At 38.3% G+C, this 22,847-nt stretch overlaps 1 protein-coding gene and 1 long non-coding RNA gene across 3 annotated transcripts in view; one reads left to right on the top strand and one right to left on the bottom strand.

Annotated features, from left to right (window-relative positions):
- The window catches only part of PPP2R5C (protein phosphatase 2 regulatory subunit B'gamma), a 90,089-nt gene that overhangs the window by 11,654 nt on the left and 55,588 nt on the right, over positions 1-22,847 (top strand). Inside the window, exon 3 of one of the 2 annotated variants that reach the window (XM_068947064.1) lies at positions 7,727-7,886. In XM_068947064.1, coding sequence (XP_068803165.1) covers positions 7,727-7,886 — 160 coding nt within the window. Of the gene's footprint in view, positions 1-7,726; positions 7,887-19,741; positions 19,957-22,847 lie in introns of those variants that run through there. The other variant, XM_009675501.2, reaches the window with a different exon arrangement.
- LOC138067528 (uncharacterized) lies at positions 591-19,672 on the bottom strand. The gene is made up of 3 exons (XR_011141651.1): positions 19,544-19,672; positions 1,910-2,017; positions 591-758 (listed from the first exon to the last, which is right to left on the bottom strand). It is a non-coding gene; the product is annotated as an uncharacterized lncRNA (long non-coding RNA).

Consider the following 22,847-nt stretch of genomic DNA (forward strand, 5'->3'; position numbering starts at 1 on the left):
TAGTTAGTTAACTGAGAATTGCAGAGCTATGCAGGGAACAAATCTGAGTGAGTGCTTGCTCGTAGTGGTGTTTCAGCAAACGCAAAACGGCACGAATATGTTCACAGTCCAGGCCTGGGCATCCTGATCATCACTGCCAGTATTACGTTCCCATGCAACCTCAGAGTGCAGTTCTGATCTCTGACTAAAAAGAATCAAATATCAGTTTGTCAATGAAGTAAACCAGTTTTAAAAAAAAAAAAAAAAAAAAAAAGGGAAGGTTCCAAGGAGCAAATGGAAACCAAGCCTTATGCTACCAAGGTTTAGCTCTGAAGTCAAACAAAGGATATCAGACTACAGTGCAAAAATCTCAAGGATGTAGTATGCTGAGCTGAGACATCTTTGACCGTTGTCAGGATTGGTTTGATGTGTTGCACATCAAGTGTGTTGCCTAAAGCTAGGACGAAACAATTATTTAGAATATGAAACTTAAAGTGTGTGACTAAGCAACTAACAGGAAACGCAAGCAAAGCTTTGTGTCATGAAAAATAAATGTTGGTGAGAAAGGTGAGCTTCAGCAAGTTGATCAGTCTTCTAAAATGGCCTATGACTGTAAAACCTGCAATGGTGCACCACCTCAGTGTGACGACGGCAGGATTGTCTTCGTTCTTAGTAGGGAACTTCTCAATCCCTGATGCAAATCAAGCTCCATGTCGTGTCTGACAAAGCAGTAGTGGAACTCCATAGGTATGCATCAGGAACAGCTAGCCGTAACATCCCTGTATATAAATGTAAAATCACAGTTGCTAAACAAGTACCACGAGGTAAGTGCTGATGACGCATGTGCCAGAATACATGAACTTTGTCATTGCCATCTAGCTGAAGAGTTAGTCTTTATCAGTATAACGACATGAATCCTCAAAGCTTGAGGATGAAGCCCTTGCTATCTTACCAAAGAGAAGCATAATAGGTTATGCTGTGCTTACCACTGCAGTGTCCTGTGCCTCTCAACCACTGAAAGAATCCTTAATGAAAGAATAATGAACATAACAGTGATATTTTCAGCTGCCTTTCTAGCAAGTAGCATGCCAGTCCCCGGGTGTCGTTCTGGTAAATGATTTTGTTGCAGATGTAGAGAAGTACAATAAAAATCTAAGTGCGTTCTGTGTTGGCTTAGCAAAAGCCTTCAGCACGATCAGCCATATCTCTCGAGTCTCCGCCACAAACTGACTGTTCAAACAATCTTAAGGCCGTGAAACTAGTGAACAATAATGGCATTGTGGCAAGAATCCTCAACAAAGTTGGAACCTCAGAACCGTTTACTATCAAAAATGGTACCCAGAAAGCATGCTAACTTCTTTCTTTTCTTTTACTGTTTTGTTTAGGGAGCAATCTCCCTTTTTGTATGTCTAGTAAGTCAAGAATCCCTTTCTAGTTTTGTATAGTTTGCATTGAGTCTCTGCTGATTGAAAATACTTGAGTTAAAAGTCGTAGCTAGTTGCTCCACAACAAACTCCTTGTCAGTGATTCTATGCTACTTAATTTATGGTCCTTCTAGCTCATTTATTGAAGGTGTCTCGATGGCTCTGCCAAGCAATTTGTCTTGAACAGCATAATAAAAGAAAGTTTATTCTAACGTTATCCTATTGGAAAACATGTTGAGCTAGTGATATTAACAATGCAGTGTTGAATCAGTGGACAAATGCTGCTATCCTGGTAGCACGCTCTTGAGCACTCTGATGAAGGAAATCATGAGAAGAAAACAGATCTGGTGCAACTATTGTAAAATCATAGTAGTGTCTCTGGAATGAAATATGTGACAAATATTTACAATATGAATGAAATATTTACAAAAGTAAATATACTCTGCAATTGTTATCCTTCTTCTATGTTACCACAAATCATGGAAAACGTGGACGTTATCACATACCTCAGGGCTGTATGTGCAGTGGAGGCGTCCTTTGTATAGCAAAAGAAGAACTGACATCTTAAAACACTGCCAGTAACTGGAATCTTGAAGCAGTCAGCGTAGCTCAGCCTGCATGAATGTTTTGATAGGGGAATATATTGGATAAGCTTATTCACTGCTATTATCTGTAATAAGCTAAATTATGATAGCAACTTTGACTAGAGAAAAATTTAAAGGTACTAGTAACATATGTCTTCAGGTGTTTCAGGATGTGGTGCTAATTTCAGGCTAAATGCCATGGCAGACTATCTTTCACTGCGGTCTGAGAACAGGTATTGATGCTGTTGAAGTCCAAGAGCAGACCTAACTGCACCGCTGAATACAGGAAACACTAAAAGAATGTGCTTGTAGTAAATATAGGAAGGGAAGGAGAATATGACACCCTAAGAATTACAGGGACACAGCTGGAGGATTAAGGAATACCTTACCCACATTGATTACAGTGAAAAGCTAAGTGCAAGTGCTAAATACTGTGAAAATACCCAGCGCAGCTGTTTGCCTATAGACTTTAGCCCCAAAGTAATGTGAGGTCACCAAAAGATAACCGTGTGTGTAACGGGTCATATTGTATGACTGCATTGGTGACCGATAGAGAGCAACAGTGTGTGGTACTTTTAGAAGGAGCATGACTGTTACGCATGGAGTTTAGAGTGAAATCTCCTGTCATTGCCAAGCAGTTGCAGTAAACAATATTGAAACTTGAAATGCATGAATAACTGTCAGTTGTTTTTCTGATTCAGGCTGGTGAACTACTATGTAGAGATTGCTTGATCCTGGAAGACCTGAAAGACCTCCGTGTAGGTTCTAGAACGTATGAAACTCTGTGATGGTGTGGTGGCAGGGGGAGGGGGAATTTCAGTACTCTTGCCTCACTCCCAGCTGCTTGATGGCTACTGGGCAATTTGCCAGCTATGGTCCTTCCTCCCTGGGCTGTCCCTCAGAGCAGTCATCCACAAAGGGGAGAGCAGATATTTATTTCATCAGCTGTAAGGCCGAGTTTGAGATTCTTGGGGTGTTCAGAGACTTTCATGCTGCTTTGAGGTTAGTGCAGTAGGGGAAAAACTGAATGCAAGGCTCTATTTAGATCTCTCTGCTCATTTTGACGACTTAATCTTTTATTTTAGTTCTCACTTCAAGAGGTTAAACAAAGGTCAGCCTCTCAGCCTATTTACTTTGATTATGCATTGGGCCTCAACCTCTTAGCCAGTTGATTTTAATTACATATTGGACCCTCACACATCTTTGAAAATGAAGTTGTAAGTGTCCCTTTTACATTTTCTCCTGTTGGTCATTTAGATTTAGTGAACTGTATTTCAGTTTTCAGTTTTATTTTTGCAAATAACCGTCTTGGGTATCATCCGGAACGTTTTCAAAGCCCTTTCTGAGAGTGCCTTAACAAGAAATGAGCTCTTCTGGGTGCTATAGATTAGACCTCCATTTATCATAATAAAAAATAATTTCATAGAGGCTAACTTATTATACCAAAATGAAAAGAGAGGGATCTATTTGCATTAATATAAGCATTCTTCTTTTATTCTCGGGTTCAAAATAGTGAGTCCCATCAAGAGCATTCTGGTGTTACAGAAGTGGGATTGGTTTGCCTCTCAAAACACCTGCCTTTATATTGCATATGACAGTTTTTTTTCCTCTACTTCCTGCATTTCACTGGCAATCTTAATCGTTTGTTATTTTGTTTGAGGTTCATCTATCCACTTTTTTTTTTATTCCGCTGTTTTTATCAGGGTTCTTGCTAGTACGTGGCTTGCTGCTTCCATCCTGGGTTGGTATTACATGTTGATATAAACTTGAATTCAGGGGTGATACTCCTTTTAAGGAAGAAATTTGCAGGTCAATGTTTACACTGCTCTGCATCAAGAAATGCCATGTAGGGTGCTGACCAGCACCATATTTTCTTATGTCATCAAGGGGATGGGAGAGAGAGAAAGAATATCTCTTGCTCTGTGCTAAGAGGTGGTCTGTTTCTGGCTGGTACGTAAGCTGTCTAGTTTTTTAAATTTTGAATAGCAGATGCATTTAGGTGTTTTTATTATCATCTTCAAATCCTTACCCTTCTCGTTCCAGTTTAGAGCTTGCTGCTTTATTACAGAGTTTACCCCGCTCTAGCCTTGGCTTAGAAACCCTCTTGATATTGTGGAGCAGAAAGCTTTGGATGCTTTGGTGTAATTCAGTTACTAGTGAGTGTGCTTTGAAAGATAAGGTCAGAAGGTTCTTCTGGTAGCCTCTGTTTGGTCAAGGTAGCTTGAGTACCAGGGCCTCTGGGACTGTCAAGATGGGAGGAACTGAGTCTTCTGAAAGACTTTTTGACATGGGTTGCAAGGTAGACTCTTTCCAGGTGCCAGTAACCTGCCTTAGATGTCTTAGCTTGCTTTTGGCAAAATAATGGGCGCTTTTTTTTTTTTTTTTTAAAGTCCCCTCTGAGGGAGGTCTGATTTTTGGCAGTAAGCTATCCAAAGTGGCTCAACTGTCATCATGAAGTTCTTGGTTCTATTCTTTTTTTCTTATTATTAATCATTTATTTGCCTAAGCAGAAGGAGTTGGGGTTATCTTTCAGGTAAGCAGTTTATGCCTAACATTTGTCCTGTTAATGGATGGGAAGCAACTGATTTCTTGAGATATTCTTGAGATACGTTCTGTCCACTCATTTGTGTCTTTACCTCATTGCAAGCACAGTGTGCTCTGATCTATACGTGTCTCGGGGGTGCGTTAAATCTCCAGCTTTGCTCAAAACAATGCTAATAGGAGGGGGGAAATACTTTAGGATTGGGGAAAAACTTTTTTTTTTCCCCCAATCATTGTTAAAAGCATGATTTAAAAATCAAAAGATCTCTGGTCTTGTTTATCTTAGTTGAAATATGTAAAGGTCTAGCTTTTAACACCAAATTGATCAAAAATCTGAGTGTTGTTTGTTTTGTTTGTTCTGAAGAGACATAGTCTCAGTCTAATGATTTCCAAAGTGTATGTGTAAAGTGTAAGTATAACGTGTATGTGTTTTAGGGATAGGTCAGCCACTTCTGGAGTCCAGTGTGTCTGCAGCTATATAGACATTTGGGTAGGAGGGAGTTGTTTGTCAGAAGGAAGGGGAAGAACAGCTGGAATTGAATTTAATTCATGATATGTTTCTTGAGTTTGGCTAAATCGGTAAACGATTCAACTTACTCAACAGCAAAACAGTCAATCAGTTATTCTCAGGAGTTGGTATTTCTGAAGTAGTTTGGTTTGTCACTGGGAGGGAGCTGAACTTGGCTCTTCTAGCTAAACTAACAAACACTCTGCCTTCATAAAAGGTTCAGTATGTTACCTTGAAATCTTTGTGAATGAAGGCACGGAACTGTTGGTCCGAATTTGTCGTTTTCTTATTCTGAGATGGACTAATTTGTAACTTGCTAATATGGTTCCTCAACGGTGGGGGGCTGCTTAGATTGCTGAGCTGTGTGATTTAAGTCACTTTCTCCAGGCGCTCTTCTCTCCGGGGGCTGGTTACCTGATAGTTTTAGAGCCAAGCTCTCCCTTGATGGCAGTGTAGCGTCACTTGCAGAGGTCATCAGTTATGGCTATGTAGTAGTAGTAGTCCAATAATAATAAAATGTAGACTGTTTTAGCCAGTTTCTGATATGTGCTGGCTGGATGATCAAAGCACGATTTAAAAAGTGGGGATAACCATAGTTGGTGTTAGAAAGAAGGAAATCTATTGGATAAACTGACCAGTGATTCAGGGCTAGAATTATGCTGGCGTCATCCCTGTTAGATAGGGAAGCTGCCATAGCAACAGAAAATGCTTCCTTGCAACACTTTAATTAGAAGTGTTACCCATCCTCTTAAATAACCACTGTTGGCTAATTTTAGAATTTATCTGCAATTTAAAATACTTGGCTCCCTGAGGTGTGTGCTACCTTAGTATACCACAGTGTGTTTGTGTGCAGGTTCATGTGTCCACTTGTTATTTCAAATTTGAGAATTTGGTTGGGAATAGAGGAAACAGGAAAGTGAGTTTTCCTGTTTCAAGTAATGAACAACAAACAGGTGGCAGTGGAAGATATCCAGTTCAGAAAAGAGGAGGAAAAAAAAAAAAACAAAGTTCAGGCACGATATTGAAAGTGTACAACCCTGTGTAACAATAACATTTATTAGACAGTAAAAGCTAATTATGACGTATTATACGTGGCAAATCATCACTTCCCAATTTTTAGTGCTATTTTCCTTTCTGCTTAGCCTCCCTATAATTTTTAGAATGCTTTTTGTTTTTTAGTTGAGTTAATGGTTAAGCTTTGCCTCATACATCACTTATATTTCAGCAAAAAGACTGTTAAGCATTTAATGTTTGAAATTAAAGAAAACTCTGAAAATGCAAAATAATAGATATTACTCGTATATAAATAGTTTTAACTTGCCAATGTATGCTGTTTTTACTGAAACGAATCCTTGTACGTCTTTAGGAATTTAAAAGTTGTGGTGCTTAGTGCATTCACTTTTTTCCTTACTTATTCTAAAAGGCTGTAAGCATTTTTGCTATTATACTAGTCAATTTGCAAAATGGTAATCTTGGAAGTCATTCAAACTGCTGAAGTAAAGCATTACAACCTGAATTCATCCTGAATCTCATTCCCATTTGAACAGGACAAATGTTCTTTTCTTTTTGCTATTTCTTACCATATATGCAGTTATTGAAAAGAATGTAGTATTTCCTGTAAGAGAAAAGTGCTGAGGTCTATTTTCAGATGTGTGTGCTTCACCGTAAAATAGTTTGCAAATCTTAGTCTTCTACAGCAATTTAAGATCCTGTAAAAAGAATTTGAATGCTTATAGTAAGATTTCCAGCTAAATAAATTGTTTTATATTCTTATAGAGTAGCTCACTCAGATGTTTTAATTTTCTTGTCAAGAATCTCTCAAAAATCATTCATATTAAAAACAGCTTAAAAAATGCCTACTTTAAGCCTGCTTTTCCTACCTCATAAAAGGAATGAGGAAAGCTTTATCACAAACTTTGGCAGGCTTTTGTTATTTTGTATTTTATTTAGCTTGTGAGAGAGACCACTGTTGAGTATAGTTTGAGAAATACAGCAAACTGCAAACCTGTAGGTGGGAAATGTTTTTTCTAATTGTATGTTATTTAATTCATTCTTCCAGAGTTGCAGTGATAATCCAATGAGGAATAGTACAGTAAAAGCAACCAGCTCTGAATAGGCAGTAAACTGCCACAAATCCTTCGCGTACGTTTTGGAAGCTGTTGAAGCTTCTAAAATGCTCTATCCGCTATAGTGATAAGAACCACCCCTTTAACTTCATATTACATCAAAGCCTGAATGCCCTAGCCAAGGTTAAGAGCCTGGGAGTGAGGCTGAGTACAAATAGGCAGTGAAAGGTGCACCTGCTGTAAATGGACAAGGTCCTGATCCCTTTGAAGTGGAAGTTAGATAGCAAATACCTTGGAGATCTGGACCTCTCAGGCAAATTGACAGTAACTGAGGAAATACATTATTTGAAAATTTATCTTCAGTTGGTGGGAAGTTGGCTAGTGCATATAGTAGAATGATCTAATCCCACAGAATGGTACAGAAACCACTGAAAAGAGTGAATGGAAGAAGAGATGTTTTGTTTTTGTATGTTCAGAGGATGAGGATTAGAGCAATTCAGTTAAAAATTTTATTTGATTACTTTGCTTAATTGCTGTAACAAAAAACATGTTTTTAGAAGATTCTCTCATAACAAATTCAATTCTAATTAACTATTTTTGGTTTCTTTTCTTTTTTTTTAATAGGTGTCAAACAAAAAATCAAACAGTACTCCTCCCCCAGCACAGCTATCTAAAATCAAAGTACCAGCACCACAGACAGTACTGAAGAAGGAAAAGCGTCAGAGTTCTTCAAGGTTTAATGTTAGCAATAACAGGGAGCTTCAAAAACTGCCAGCTTTAAAAGGTATGTCTTTTTTTAAATAGGAATGACTCTTGCGGGAGACCTTGGGCATGAGATAGAGAAGCATTTCAACTATGATTACTTATTATATCTGAAAACGTGGGTATGTATATTAAAAATATGCACACACACAAATTTGCTCATGCTAGCGTATTCACACATCCTTTTTTTGCCTCACTCCTTACATGAGGAATTCCACTGTGTTGCCTTCTTGGCAATCCATATAGGAATTATGTAAGTATCTTCAATCCAAAGAGTTTATGGGAAGGGAAATTTGCTCATCTTGCACAAAAGCAGAATATTTGTGCGTTGTATGGAAAATAAGTTGCCATGGAGAGGCTTAGGGTTCAGATAAACCTGGAAGATAGACTGTATGCTGTCCTCTGCCATGAAGTATCCGTCATCTGTCCTCAAATGCTCAAAACCTACGCAGTTTGTTCTAAGGTATCTCTTGGAAGTAAGAGATAAGCGTGGTCTATTGCTATTTATTGGTCTGGATTTCCTGAGTATGGGTCAAGCAGGATGGTGTTTCTTAGATGAAAATGAATTTTTCCCTTCTCAATATTAAGACTTTGGATCTTCTGTTTACCATCTTCTGTGAAGATAAGCCTTCTCTTATTAACATAGCTCTTATCTTTTCTTTTTACCAGTGCCTGTCTTGTGTAGGTGCATGCTAGTGTAGTGCATTTATGGTAGCTTTTAGCAGTGTTGGAGTAGGATTTTCCAATGGTGGTCAGATGTACTGATCCATTGATTATGAACAACTGATTTGCTGGAGTGTTTTTTTGTTTTGTTTTTGTTTTTAAAGAACAATCTCCTAAAAACTATGAGGTATGTTTTAAGAGTATTTTAATAGTTTGGGGTTTGCTGATGATACAAAACTGGGGGGAGTGACTGATACACCAGAGGGCTGTGCTGCCATTCAGAGGGACCTCAACAGGCTGGAGAGTTGGGCGGAGAGGAACCTCCTGAAGTTCAACAAAGGCAAGTGCAGGGTCCTGCACCTAGGAAGAACCCCACGCAGCAGTACAGGCTGGGGGTTGACCTGCTGGAAAGCAGCTCTGCAGAGAAGGATCTCGGTGTCCTGGTGGGCAACAAGTTGACCATGAGCCAGCAATGTGCCCTTGTGGCCAAGAAGGCCAATGGTATCCTGGGCTGCCTTAGGTAGAGTGTTGCCAGCAGGTGGAGGGAGGTGATCCTGCCCCTCTCCTCAGCCCTGGTGAGGCCTCACCTGGAGGACTGTGTCCCTTCCAACCTCAACTATTCTGTAATTCTGTAACATGCCTAAATGTCAAGTAATGCCAGAAGTATGGTGCATCGATCACTTGTGACTTAATTCCCACCTACTAGGATTGCTGAAAACGCTGTTGGTCAGTCACACTATTGTCCTAATATGTAAATAGATATGTGATGTGACATGCATTCAGTGTGTTGAATGAAGCTGGGAAATTTTCTTTTTGGACCGCTGTAAGAATGTTGCTTAATGTCCGAGTCTGGACAAGAATTCAAGTGAACTGGCAGACTGTTCAAGAAGACTTGAGATGGTTAAGGCGGGGTTGACCTGAGTGAAGAATTAGAATGTAGCATTTTCTCAGGTTAGCTGTGTTTAACTGGTTTCCAGCTTCCAAACTCCAGTTACTGATAACGGGTAGCTATATATAAATGGCTACAGTAACTGGGAAACCTTTCTTCTATCTCTAGTTGGCAAGGAGATTATGCATTTTCCTCAAATGTTGGCTTGATTACTCTGTGTAGCGTGATGTACTTTACATGAGGCTCTATTTTTAAACACAGTGTATCTCGTAGTCGAAGTTCTGTAGTAGGTCAGTGTAACCCATAGGCTTGTAACCTTTAGGCTCTAAGTGACCTGGAGCATGGCTGAGGCAACCACCTTTCTTCTTGTGCTATGATGCTGGAGTTGAGGTCAGTGGATCCCTTGAGATGTTGGGATGGGGGAGAAGCCAAAATGGTTCTCGTCAAGGTTTCTCATTTAGGAACGTTCAGACTTTTACTCTGAAATAGTGTCAATTTTTGATCTTGAGGCATGCTGCTAACTTTCTCTTGGGCATTGCACAAAAGTGCTGATGATGAGTTCTGGAAATACCAGTCTCTTTCCCCTTTTTACTTGTATTAGTTTGGTATGTTTTATATTCACTGAAGCAGCTTACAATTAACGTTGTAAACCCTCAATTTGTTTAGGAAATGGAGGAACAGGGTAGCTCAGATAATGCAGAAAGGAAAGGAAATAAATTGTGTGTTAAGAGGCTGCAAGAGCAGAGATAAACATAGAAAAGAGAAGTCCGTGATGCTATTGGCTTGTGGCACGCAGAGATCCATATATCAGCAAAGTTGCAAGTTGATAAAGTTCTCTGCAGCATACTGTGATGCAACCTGATCTAGCTCAGGTAAAATAAATAGCTCATCTGACTTCAGGTAATGCAGGGAATATATCTGAGAAACTGCCTTCATGACTGTGATCTAAGATATTGAATGTCTTGAAAAGATCTTACCTATTTTCACCAAAAAACAATTTTATGCTAACAAACTTATGTTGCATTAATTTCTTCTTATCCAGTTCTCCTTGTTAGCTCCATTTGCAGTACAGGTACTTTGGTTGTGGCAAGTTGATTTTGTTTTCAGCTCCTTGTTGGAAAAAGAATTACTTACTGGCCTAAAGTTCGTTTTGGTTGGTTTAGAGGGGGATGGGGGCTGTTTGTTTCCTGGAAAACTTCTCAATTAATGTTTTTAGTATATAACGTATAAACAACAAAGGGTGTTTTGGCCTTCAGAAACTGCCATTTTTTTGGTCCTCTGAAGAAAGGATGTATTGAAATTGTTTAAAAATACCAAAAAATGTTCTGTGTAAGGGAAACAGGATACGTGTTCAATATGAATATTTCATAGGCATATAAAATAAGCACTGTATCTGAGCTTGTATTCACCCGACCACTGGTGTACTGATACAGTTGAAGTCTTTGCAACTGCCTACTTACAAGCAAGAAACTTGCCATGGACAAGCTAATGGTTAACTAGCAAATAATTCTATAGTATCTGTGATTATAATTTATCATAATCACTGTGTCCTGGAATTAATCATGCTTGTTTCTGGTGATGTCCCATGGGTCATCTTCACTTCAGTTTTTTTTTGGTTTTGTTTTGTTTTTGTTTTAAACATAGGATTACCTCTATGAACTTCTGATATCCCAGTACGTTATATACCGGACAAAGCTCTAGAGTTTGCATATGTGATGTACATGTGCTAATCATTTAGCTATGATAATTTAGTTTGGAGAGAAACACATTAATAAGTAAGACTAAAGAGAAACTTTTGGATGGAGTGTCTTGATATGTTATGAATTGCATGCACATTGCTTGCACACTTGACTGGCTGCAATAATATGTTCTCGTTTTAGCTCTCATGGCAAATTGTTAGTAACCAGAGTCGTTGTTTAATGTTTTACAGAGACTTGATCTGTATGATTTGGGTTTAATGCTGAGGGACAGGAAAGATATATTTTATTTTGGTATGAGGTAATTGTATTTAATTCCAAATCCAGATTCTTTTTTCTTTTAAATGCATCTTAGGAAAACTATTACTCATTTGCAAGGTCTGTAAACTTAGTTTACTATCTGAAGTCGTTAGAAGATCAAACTTAACGTTTTCTGAATTTTCTCTGGAATTTTTTCAACAGCCCTATTTTTAAAATAATTATTTTTCCTCTGATTTTACCGAGATTATAGTTATCCCTTACCAAATGAGAGAAGCGTGCCAGTGTAGGCCTCGGTGGGAGAGCGCTCTTGTGGTGCTCTTCTCGTTATTTGACTTGCTGAGAATGTAATTGCCCAAGATTTAATTAAAAAAAAAAGGGGGGGGGGGGGAAGAGTAGAACTGCCAGCAGTGTGGCATTTCATAAACAGCTAATTACCAACTTAAATGTTAGTGTGCTTTTGCTTCTGTTCAAGACTATTAAGACAGAAAAGTAAAACTAAAGGTTAAAAAACACACTATTAAAAATACTCATTCAGAACTTAGAATTTTAGTAATACTTGCTGGGGAGGTTGACTGTTTCTCTGGCATGGCGCAATCTCTCTAGATTATGTAGTTCTAACCTGCTCCCTTGTACACAATGGACATTTGGCTTGTATGCTACAAGGGATTTTTAACAGTATGAACAGGTGAGCATGTTTATATGAATTATTTTGCAAGAATGTGCTTATTTCAGTAAACTAAGTGAATGTGTGGTGTTTGGAAAGAGCTATTGTAAAGAGTGGTGAGATTTTTAAGGATGTGGTCAGAATCCCTACGATATGTAAGTGTTGCAATAAGAATTCTTAAAAACAATATGAAGATTTTTCTGATTGACAGTGTATAGAACCTTGTATCCCAAACACAGTTGTTCCAGAAAACTAACTTTAACCTGCAAGTAGTAATTCATTGAAAGATAATGTTCTCTTTCAGTCCTAGAATAACACATTTTAAAAAAGGTCAGTGCTCCTTGAAATGCTTCAGAATTTCCCAACCAACATGTGTCATTCACACATATGTAAATGTGGGCATGATTCATAAATATGCTTTTTGTAAGCGTTTCTTTATTTGCCTTTTTTCAAGCTGGATAGAAATCTGTTTATAGCCTTATAGATGACTCCTATAATACGAGTGTTGGGTGTTTTGTTTTGTTTCTTCTAGATGAAGGTGAACATTGCTGTATGAAGTCTTAAAGATGGCATTTGTCATTCAGTTTTAATTTTCAAATACGGTTCCCAGTTTGTTTACAGAACTACTACTTACCACTCAGAGTTAGATTTCTGATCTTGAAAATGTGGATACAATTTTCTTATAAAATTATGCATTAAAGTAGGAAGAAATGAGTTAAGCTGACAGATGGGCCATCTAGACTAACTTTTCAGTAGTGAAAAATATAGAATACAGACTATTGTACTGTTTTCTTGATGTAGAATTTCATGGTGGTGTTTCATTTTTGATCAAACCCTGTTTTGCACCTTCTAGTGAAGATGTCAGTTTCTAGTTTAGTTGTTTTAATGTTGAAATCATACTGTAAGTCATAACTATTTAAAAAAAAATTGAAATAATGTGACAAGTCATAAGGATGCTGTTTCTCTGAGTGCATTCCATGTAGCACAAGTGTAGGTTCTTTCTTTTTCAACCCGTCACTGTAGAGTTATGCCATATTCTGAGTCTGTTTTGTGCAAGAGGATAACTTTTAGGACGGTGTCTCAACTTGTCTGCCTCCAATACAGGACTCTGATAGGAAGATGAGTAGTATTAAAGCTTTCCAAATGTTTTAAAGTCATAAATGGCTGTCTAAGAGATGGCTCTGTTTTCATCCTCTGATGTCTGATAAATCGAGATTTCAGAAGAGGTGATTTCAGTTTAAGATTCTGATACTTCAGAAAACAATCAGACCAAATATTTGTTGATAAAACTCCTCTAACCATGAGGAAGGAGGAAAAAATGAGAATTTATGAAGAGTTCAGAAACAGACTTGTTTGTTACTTTCAAGCATGGAGTACAGATAGCCTTATGGTCAAACTCATGGTCAAAGTAAGTAATTAAAAAGCATATTTTAAAAAAATAATATTTTTTTCCCTCTATGCTACAATGTAATTCAACTATGTTTGTTTATAGTTTTCACAGACTCATATCAAGGTAAGTTCAAACTCGAACAAATTGTATTATCTGTACATTTAAAACTACCATCCATTTTCTTGAAATGAAGGCGATTCAATTATATTATGTATATCCAGTGAGTCTATGGGAATAGTAGAGACAAAAGACTTTTTATAAGGAGCACTTTTCTTCTAAGCTATTGAGGTTGGAGATCTCAATGTTTAATGGTACCTTTGTCATAGAAACCTACTCCTGCCAGTTATAAATTAAGGAGAGAACAAAGGTGCAGTACTTAAGGCATTCCAGTTTAATCGCGCTTATGTGCGTGCTTAGTAATTAAGGAATTTTGTTCAGTTACAAGGTGGTAGCATTGCTGTTTAGCCAGAAGTATCTTATGCGAAGTAAGATGGTAGGTTAAACAGGATAATGCTACTATAAAAGATAATTTGCCCTAAGACATAGTGCATTTAAAAGGCAAAAAGTTAAGGCAAAACAAGTTAATTCTCATGCAAAGCATCAATGAATACAGTTTGAAACAGTTGACGCTTTTCTCCCTTGTACGTGAACCATATTGGACTAACTCGGTATGTTAAGTGAAGTCCTTCTGGTCCTGGCTGCGTTCATGCTTTGATAGCATTCTGGCAGCCCTGATTTTGTAATTAATTTGTTGAAACAAAAAAAAAAATAGATGAAGGAAAATACTGCAGGAGCTCTTTCTCTCCTACATAAGCATGATTAGGTATCAGGAAGTATATGTATTGTATCATGTGAAAGAACTGTGGGGATGTTTGGGGTGTTTCGTTTTCTTTCTTTTTTTTTTTTTTTTTTTTGCCATTTTAGTTCAGTAACTTTGTATTTTTGAACTCTGATCTTTACAACATTATCATAGGGTTGCATGAACAGACATTCCTATGTTTAAATTCCCTTTAAATGTCTAGCTAAATTACTGAAATAAATGTATGTTGTAAACATAGAAGAGCATAAAACAAAACATGGTAATTATGTAGTGTTCGTACAAGAAAACATTCTCTATCAAATCATTTAATATTAAAATATTTTAGCTATTATATAGTCTGAGTTATTGTGTAACATCTTAAAGATTAAGAAATATGACACTTTGAGGGTGAAATAACCACCAGAAAAGGTAATCGGGAGAAATATTTCTCTTGAGCTCGTGTGTGAATTTCTTTAGCTAGCTTTACATGAAATCATGGGTTTGGATTAATGAGCCGTTTTTCATTTCAACTGTCCTATCAAACACCTACTCATTAGTCAGCAGCTGAAAGTGTTAGGAGAATGCTCTACATCTGTCACTGGCAGCATTTCCTACCAAACTTGTTTCCACTGAAGCTTGGATGGAATCCATAAAAATAGGCTTTAAAACGTGGCATCGTCTTATTTTCTAGGTTCTAACCTGTCTGTTCAGAGTTTAGAGTTTAACGTACCTTTTACTGTGCCCTTATTTACAAGGAGAAAGTTCACTCCTTTGCATAGGTCTTCATCATAATCAGATCTAGACATTTTTGCCATTGCACTGCACGTATCCTTTCATAAAACCTCTACTAATCAAACACTGAATGCACTATTTATACATATAAATACAAGTGAGCGTTTGCTGGATAACTAGTGTGCTCTCAAGTTTTTATTCTTAAATATAATTTTTGTGCTTCAGTTCTCGCAAATGACTTGCGTGACTTACGTAATAAGGCAATTGTTTGCCAATTCTACTTCTAATCGATCTTTCCTGTACTAGAAGGAGTAAATGCTATCAGTTTTTCAACATGTGAGGTACAGTACTATCTTTATGCTGCTTCTACATGTCTCTTAGGAACCCTTTAAGGGGGGGGTCGTATGATAGTCCATACCTGTTTCATTTATCCATGTGAGGGTTGTTTGTTTGCTTGTTTTAATCTGCATGTTTGTTTTGATAGTTAGGCATTGACATGGAGTTTACAGCCTTAGTTTCCTTGAAGAGCATTTCCTGTACACTGTCCTTTGGGCTTGAGTCAGAATATTGTATGAGAGGTCTAGTGACCTTTCTATCGCTGTAGCTTCTCCTTCAGAGTGTGTAGTATCCAATGACGTTTTGCCTCTAAAACAGTGACTTTACTGTCCTTGAGTTACCTTCTGAGCTCCTTGGTCAGGGTTGTGAAGAGATCCTAATTTTCTTCATCCTTATGTCATCTGTGAGAATGATATGCTTTGCTTGGGCTGCAATTAAAAAAAAAAAAAAAAAAAGTCTGTTCCCATCGCTTTTCTGTGTGATTGTCTGGTGAACCAGATAAGAGTTGACAAGGCTCAAACTAATTATTTTGTTTTCATTTTAACTCTGATCCATCTCCTAATACAGTTCAGGCATGCATCTGTACAAGCCCTTGCACTGGTTCAAGGGTGCAAGGATTTCACGTGGTTAGGACCTCAGGACTCGGAAGAGGTGGGAGTGTAGTGATAGCTGATACAGACTTAGTTCAGCTTAGACTGCCATATAACAGGTTCTGGGTTAACAGAAAACCAGCCTGACAAAAACAGTAAGGGGCTTTCTGTTGCGTTAGTGGACTCTAAACCTGCTCTGCCACAGATCTGACGACCGCTGGAGAAGATGGAAGCAGAATAGAGCAGGTGGGAATGCAGGAACGGCACTGACGCCGTCTGCGTCTGGTCTGGCTTATGTTGCTGAGGAATATCAGCTTCAGTAATGATGGAACTCTGCCTTTTAGTTGCCTTAGCATTCAGACTAGAAAAACAAAAACAACCCTCACTTGTTCTGAAAGGTAAAAGACTTTGGACAAGGGGTCCTCCTGTAAATAGATATTCATCCAAGTTTAATTTTCCTCTGTGTTGTTGACTTTGTCGCTGGTAGTTAGTATAATTTTTGATTCTCTTGCAACAGAAGTGTCTTCGTGCATTTCTTCAAGCACTGTCTTCTGCCTCCCACTGATATTCGTTAGCTCCGTTCCACTGGCTGTGTTATCCTTTCCCTCCCCATTAGTAAATCAATTCCTAACTACTTTTTCTTTGTGATCTTTTTCCAAAATGAAGTTGCTCAAAATAATTCAGCTTCAGTAAATGTTTTCCTTTGGCGTATCAAATCTTTTAAGGCTGAAACAAAGGGGGGCTATACAACGATAGCTAGCTAGCAGAATGTTCCTCTTTATTTGTAAAACTGGTAAGAAGATACCAAATTTTGTAAAAGAGAGAAAGGTCTTGTAAAGATTTAAGTTCTGCAACTCCGTTCGTGTTCCATAAGAAAGAAACCAGGAATATATTGAATAATGACTATTTAAACCAGTTTTGTGGTAATTTAGTAAGCGTTGGCCTCTGATGTAAAGGAGTCCTTCTAGGAAGAGGAGGAAATGTGAACAGGATCTGGAAGTTTCACAAGAGAAAACATACTTGAATGTGACTTAGTGCTCCCCTGGTAGTACTGCTAGCACTACAGATGTCACGTTTACTCTCTTTAGTGAAGAACAATGTGGGGGGAGGAGGGGGAGGGTTGACTTCTTAAACCGTTACTCAAATTTTGCAAATGAACATCTGACTACTCAGGCTGTGCTTTAGCATGTATAAAATAGGAAACCGCGCTGTAACTAAGGTAATGTTCCCTGTTTGCTCTGTTGTGTTCCAGTACAGTAGTTAAGTTTTGTGTCATTGTACTAGCAGTTTTCATACCTATTTTAATCTTTGCATGGAGTCTTGAAGAGAGAGAAGCAGCAGTTGAGTATTAGAGGAAAGACAGAAGTGGAGAGGAGGGGAGGATGATACAGAGCAGCTGCCTTTAAAGATGTGGTTACTAGATAAACCAGAGTTTTAAACCCAATTTCACTTTCATGATACTGAGGCTTATCACTATGGAACAGTTTAATTTCACTTTAGATATGGAAAAGAAACCAGATATGTTTACAAAATTCTGTATATGAAAATAACGTTTAAAAAAAATGAGCAAACCTTTTCCGTTTTTTTCTTCCTTCATCCATCAAGATCTTGTAGATTATCTTGTCGTTTGAGGTCAGCCTTGTTTTTTGTTTTTAAATCTAGTTTTATTAAAAGGCTGTGACAGTCTTTGTTTTTTAAGACTAAAACTTCACATCTAAGGTATGTCCTTAAAACATAAATACTAAATACTAGATATAAAATAGTAATACTAGATGTAAAATCTGATACTTTTGAGAATTTCATGAAATAAACCTTTCATGTTTCGCCTAGACTGGAAGGACATGCAACTTGGATCTCTATTGCTGTCTACTTAGAGAAAAGATTTTAAAAGGCATCAGCAGCTCATCTAGTCCATTTTACTGTGCTCAAAAGCAGGACGAGCTATGTTTATATCATTCCTTATGTTTGTCCAACAGTGTTTTACATTATTGGATGGATAGTTTGCAGTATTTTGTGCTTCACTGTGCTTATTGTGAGGGTTTCATTTAGTATCTAAATCTTCCTTGCTGTAGTAGGAATTTACTGTCTATAGTGAACGTAGAAAAGCTAATTCTCTTCCTATTTACGGCTTAAAATACTTGGGATACCCTCAGTCTAGTCCTCTATGCCAAAAACCCCAAAGCATGTTGTGGGGTTGCTTTGGTTTTTGTTTTCTGGGGTTTTGCTTGTTTGGTTTTGCTGCCCCCTCTGTTCCCTTCCCCCCCCCCCCCCCCCCCAATAAGTAATATTTTTTAGATTGGTCTCCTTTGGGCTTTCTCATTGGGTTTACATCCTTTTTCAACTGTGACATCCAAAAGGTGCTACTTCATATCAGGCCCTGTTGGCAGTCAGTCAGCAAATCTAATTAATTTCACCATGCATGTTATGGGTAATATTCCAGCCTTATATATCCTAGTTGGTCTTTTCCCTTTGTCCAATTCAATAATATTTAGTGCAGCTCTAACGCACCTATGACGTTGTTTCCTTGTAGCGTGGTACCATTTCCCAGCCAGGTATGCATATGCCTGGTAATTTGCTTTTGTTCCAAGTTTTCATAAGCAAATTGTGTGATTTAAAAGTCTCTTCCTCTTTTTTGATGCACACCTTTCTTGAGCAGATATAATTAGGATAGTGTTGTTAGATTAAGTAATTTAAATATTTAAAGGTGCTGTTCTGGTGCAAATAGTATTTGGGGGGGGGGGGGGAGGGATGTGGAGAAGGTGCAAGTAGAGCATGGCCCATTTCTCCGAACGTCCCTCCCAGAGGCGCAGTACATAGGAGAGGCAATGATCTTTGAAACAGCTGTTAGTAAGCAGACGTGTTCAAATCTCATATGATAAAGAAAGTGTTCCCTACAGCTGTGTTACATATGCCTTAAATAACTTAAGTAAAAGGTTTAAAAATTGTTTTGCAACTTTTCAGTATTTCTGGGATTTTACAGCAAAAACTGTTCTTCTTGTATGCTTATATACAGTGATATGTTGGTTCAGAGTAATGCAGTACTGTGTTCTTAAATTTTTATTTTAAAATGTTACTGATAATTATTGAAAATTTTAAGAGAAACGCTGACATTTGCAACATTCACATTTTGCAACATTAGATTAAACTTAAGACAGCTCCACTCTTAGCTTGAATTATTAGACGTTCTAAAATGTCAAACTTAACAATAAGCTTTCCCATGTGCTGTTTTATAACTACTTGCTAATACGTTTGTTATGAACTAAAACATACGTAATACACATACACCCCCATGTGCATACAAATGACATTGAGTAGTCGAACCGCTCGTATTTCATGCTGACTTCAAGATTTCTTTTGAAGACCTATTTTTACATGAGCCACCTTATAATATGGCTTTTGAAAATTAGCGTTGCAGGAGATGCTAATACAAGTATTTTTCACTGTTAAGTCGAACCCTTATTTGGTGATTCTTGGCAATTCTATTAAAAGAAACCTTAAACTTTTGCTCTTTAAACGAAAAAATATATATATATGCACCGTTTCTAACAGGTGTGCGCTGAACGTTATTTGGGGAGGGAGGGGGTGGGGATAAAGAGCAACAGCAAAATCACCCCGGTTAAAATACAAAAAAAAAAAAAAAAAAATCGAAACAAATCACCTCCTCGGGCTCCTGTTGCTCCGCCTGAGCTCCCGCTGGCGCCTCCGCGGGAGCGGCGCGGCCCCAGCCGCTGCGCGAGCAGGCGGGCGGAGGCGCCGCGCAGTGACAGCCCCGCGGCGGCCGCTCCTCATTTGCAGCTTCCTCGGTGTCATTTGAAGTCGCGGCCGGCAGCCAATGGGGCCGCTGCTGCCCGCTGACATCACGCACCAGCCCGTTCCCTCCAGCTGCAGAGCGCTTCAGTTTCTGTCTTTTTTTTAAACTAAAATGGAGGCCGGGTGCTCGCCTTAAGGAATACATTGCCTTTCCTGCTGAAGCCTAGATGTTGACATGTAACAGAGCTGGCAGCAGGATGGTGGTAGATGCAGCCAATTCCAATGGGCCGTTCCAGCCCGTGGCCCTTTTGCATATTAGAGGTGAGTTATTGTGTGTGTTTTGGGGAATTGTAACCCTCTCTGACTAGCTAATAAATGGCTATTGTGATCCTCAGATAAGGGGAGCAGGAAGTCCTTTGTAGCAGAATCCATTTCGTTTTATTACAGGCTCAATACAATTGGGGAATATAGAAGCTAGCTTACTGTTAAATGCGATTTGGAAGATTTAAGGATTCATAGAGGCATTCCATAGTTAAAAGCAGGTTTTGCTGCTTTCTGCCGTAACTCTCCCATCCCCCTTTCAAGCTGTGCTGATGTCAAAGGATGTGAAGTCACTACCCTAGAAAGGTATTGAGTGGGGGGAGGGAAGAGCTAAGTTATCCCTATGCTGTTCCTGTAGAATAAGGGCAAACATTTGGTGCGCTTCAGGGCTTTTTTGTGTGTGTGAATGGTTTAGATGGGCCTCCTTTAAAAACCTACTGCAGGAGGTTCAAAAAGAATTGAGAGCCTCGGAGGGGAGGAAGGGGAGGAAGAGATGTGACATTTATTATGAAAATATCCTTTATGTATTCAGAAGGCATTTCGTAGAAGAGATGTGGTTCTGCTTTAACAAGCAAGCTCTTGTGTGACTGTTGGCCTGTGCAGTTTTGAATGTTAAATTTCTTCACAGAATATGTTCTCCTGGATTTATAGAACTAGTGCATTGCAAATTTACACTTTACATAGTTCATTAGGAAAATATGTGTTGGTACGTTACTTTCACATAATACTGTGAGTGTGTGCTTCTTTGGCTTTGTATTTTTGCAGTTAGTAAAATCTAGCATTGCTGTGTTTTTGTTTTGCTGCTTGTATTTTTAAAAGGATAGACAGATTTATTAACCAACCAAATCATTTATTTTTAAACATCTTTCTTGTTTCCCTTTTGCTTTAGAACTTTTTATTAAACCAAAACATATATTAGATGGGATCAGTACGCCTTGAACAATGGCATTCGTATGCAAGAAGCACAGTTGACACTGTTCTTGATTACCTTTGCATCTGCTCTTTCACTGACGTAAGCTAGGTGTTCACAGTGAGAAGAATATTTTTTTAAAGAATATTTTGTGCACTGAAAATATTTTGCTTTGGAAATTTTAGAAGATTGTTCAGAAACTTGCTTTTTAAGCAGCAGCACTGGTCTTCAGTATATTAAGAAATTATAATTTCTTATCTACCTTTTAGAAGAGCAGTATCCTCATCTATCTGAAGTGGGACTGGATGTATTCTAGAAGACTCTAATTTTGGTCTGCGTGGGGAGGTGGGGGGATGCGATAAAATTCCCTTGAGTTGCAATAAGGAGTCTGCTTGTTGTCAAGGGAATATAAACGTAACTGCCTGAACTGTAGACAGGCCTTGGCTTCTTCCCTCTGTGCAGATCGTGCCAAATTACCTTATTTCTCTGATATGCTGCCATGTAAAAGGGTAGAAGCATCACTTTTAGGTCCAAGTCAGTTTTAGGTAAAACAAATCAAGGTTGGAAGCAGAATTATGAAATGGTATAATGATGTTCCTTAATAATTCTTTGTCTTAATAGGAGAATAAATTCACTGACGACCTTGTAATCCCTATTGTTGTGCAAATCAGTCTCATAATTGTGGAAATAATGCATTTTAATAAACTATTCTGAAATTTACTTTTTCTAAGCCCTAAATTTTTAGTGTGCTGGGTAATGTGGAGTAGAGGTTGAGGGTGTTCTAATGGGTGATCCATAGTGGAGTTTCAGGAGCCCCTTTTAAGTCAAGGGAAAAACTAGCAGGTTATCTTGTTTCACTTGGTAGGAAGTCAAATGGGTCTCTGGGATGATAGCACAGAGAAGGTTCTGACACTGAGGGGAGAGATGCATCTCTTCCATGCGGTTATGTACAGAAGTTGCTTTTTCTTTTTTTGTGAATATTTCATCTCACTAGCTGCTCTAGTGTTACCAGTACTGATTTGCCTCCAAAAATGAAGCCTACTAGGACAATATATATGAAGTTTCTTTTAAAATTAATAGCAGTAAATATGAACTGGTAACTCTGAAGCCTAATGACAAAAGTTTAGTGTTTGTCCCAATCCATACAGCTTTTACAGTTGTCCTTTACATCATCTGTGTGGTATAGGATTAAGTTTCTAGTAGAACTCCTCTTTACATCAGTAAGAGCTAAAGCTTCATCTCTTAAAAAAAAAAAAAAAAAAAGGTGGGGGGAGGGGGGAACCCCTCAGTTGTTTATGGTAGATATGGGTTTTTTTAAATGTTTTTTTTATGACCAGTTTCATGTACTCTTTGAACTAAAAATTTGAGATGGTATTTCATTTTACCTTTAGACCATAGCTACCATATATGCCATTGATCTTTTTTTAAAAAAATAAAAAAATCCAGTGAATGCTTGGGAATCAGGCTGTCACAATTTTGAAATAACTTTAAAACCAAGATTGCAATTTTTAACTCTGAAACGCATTCAGTACCTGCTTTGTATGGAATATGCGAAGCTTGCAGAAATTTTTTAAAAATCATCTGATCTGGCAGGATTTGGAAGTCCCCCCTGTGTCATGTGTCTCCCCCCAGTTCTGCGGACAGCTTTCTTGTCTAGGCTTCTTATAGCTTTGCCAAAATAACACATTTGCAAAAATAGATACAGGTGAATTTTAAAGCTGGTGTTCAGAGCCCTGTGAGTAGGAAATAAAGATTTGTCACAATTGTATTGACTGCTGTTGCTGTCACTCGTATCTGTCGTATCACCAGTAAGGGGGAGCAATGTGCATCTGTGAGATAGGAGGTGTCAGGGCCCTGCGCACCTCATTCTCTAGCTGTTCGTTTGGCTGCTACTGATCAAGGTTAGCTCTGATATGGTGCAGCTGTGTGAAGTTGAACTCGGCTACTTTGAGAAGAGTTGCGTGGAAGGAGCTGTGAGAAG

This window comes from Struthio camelus, chromosome 5 (assembly GCF_040807025.1).
Source record: "Struthio camelus isolate bStrCam1 chromosome 5, bStrCam1.hap1, whole genome shotgun sequence".
Lineage (NCBI taxonomy): Eukaryota > Metazoa > Chordata > Aves > Struthioniformes > Struthionidae > Struthio > Struthio camelus.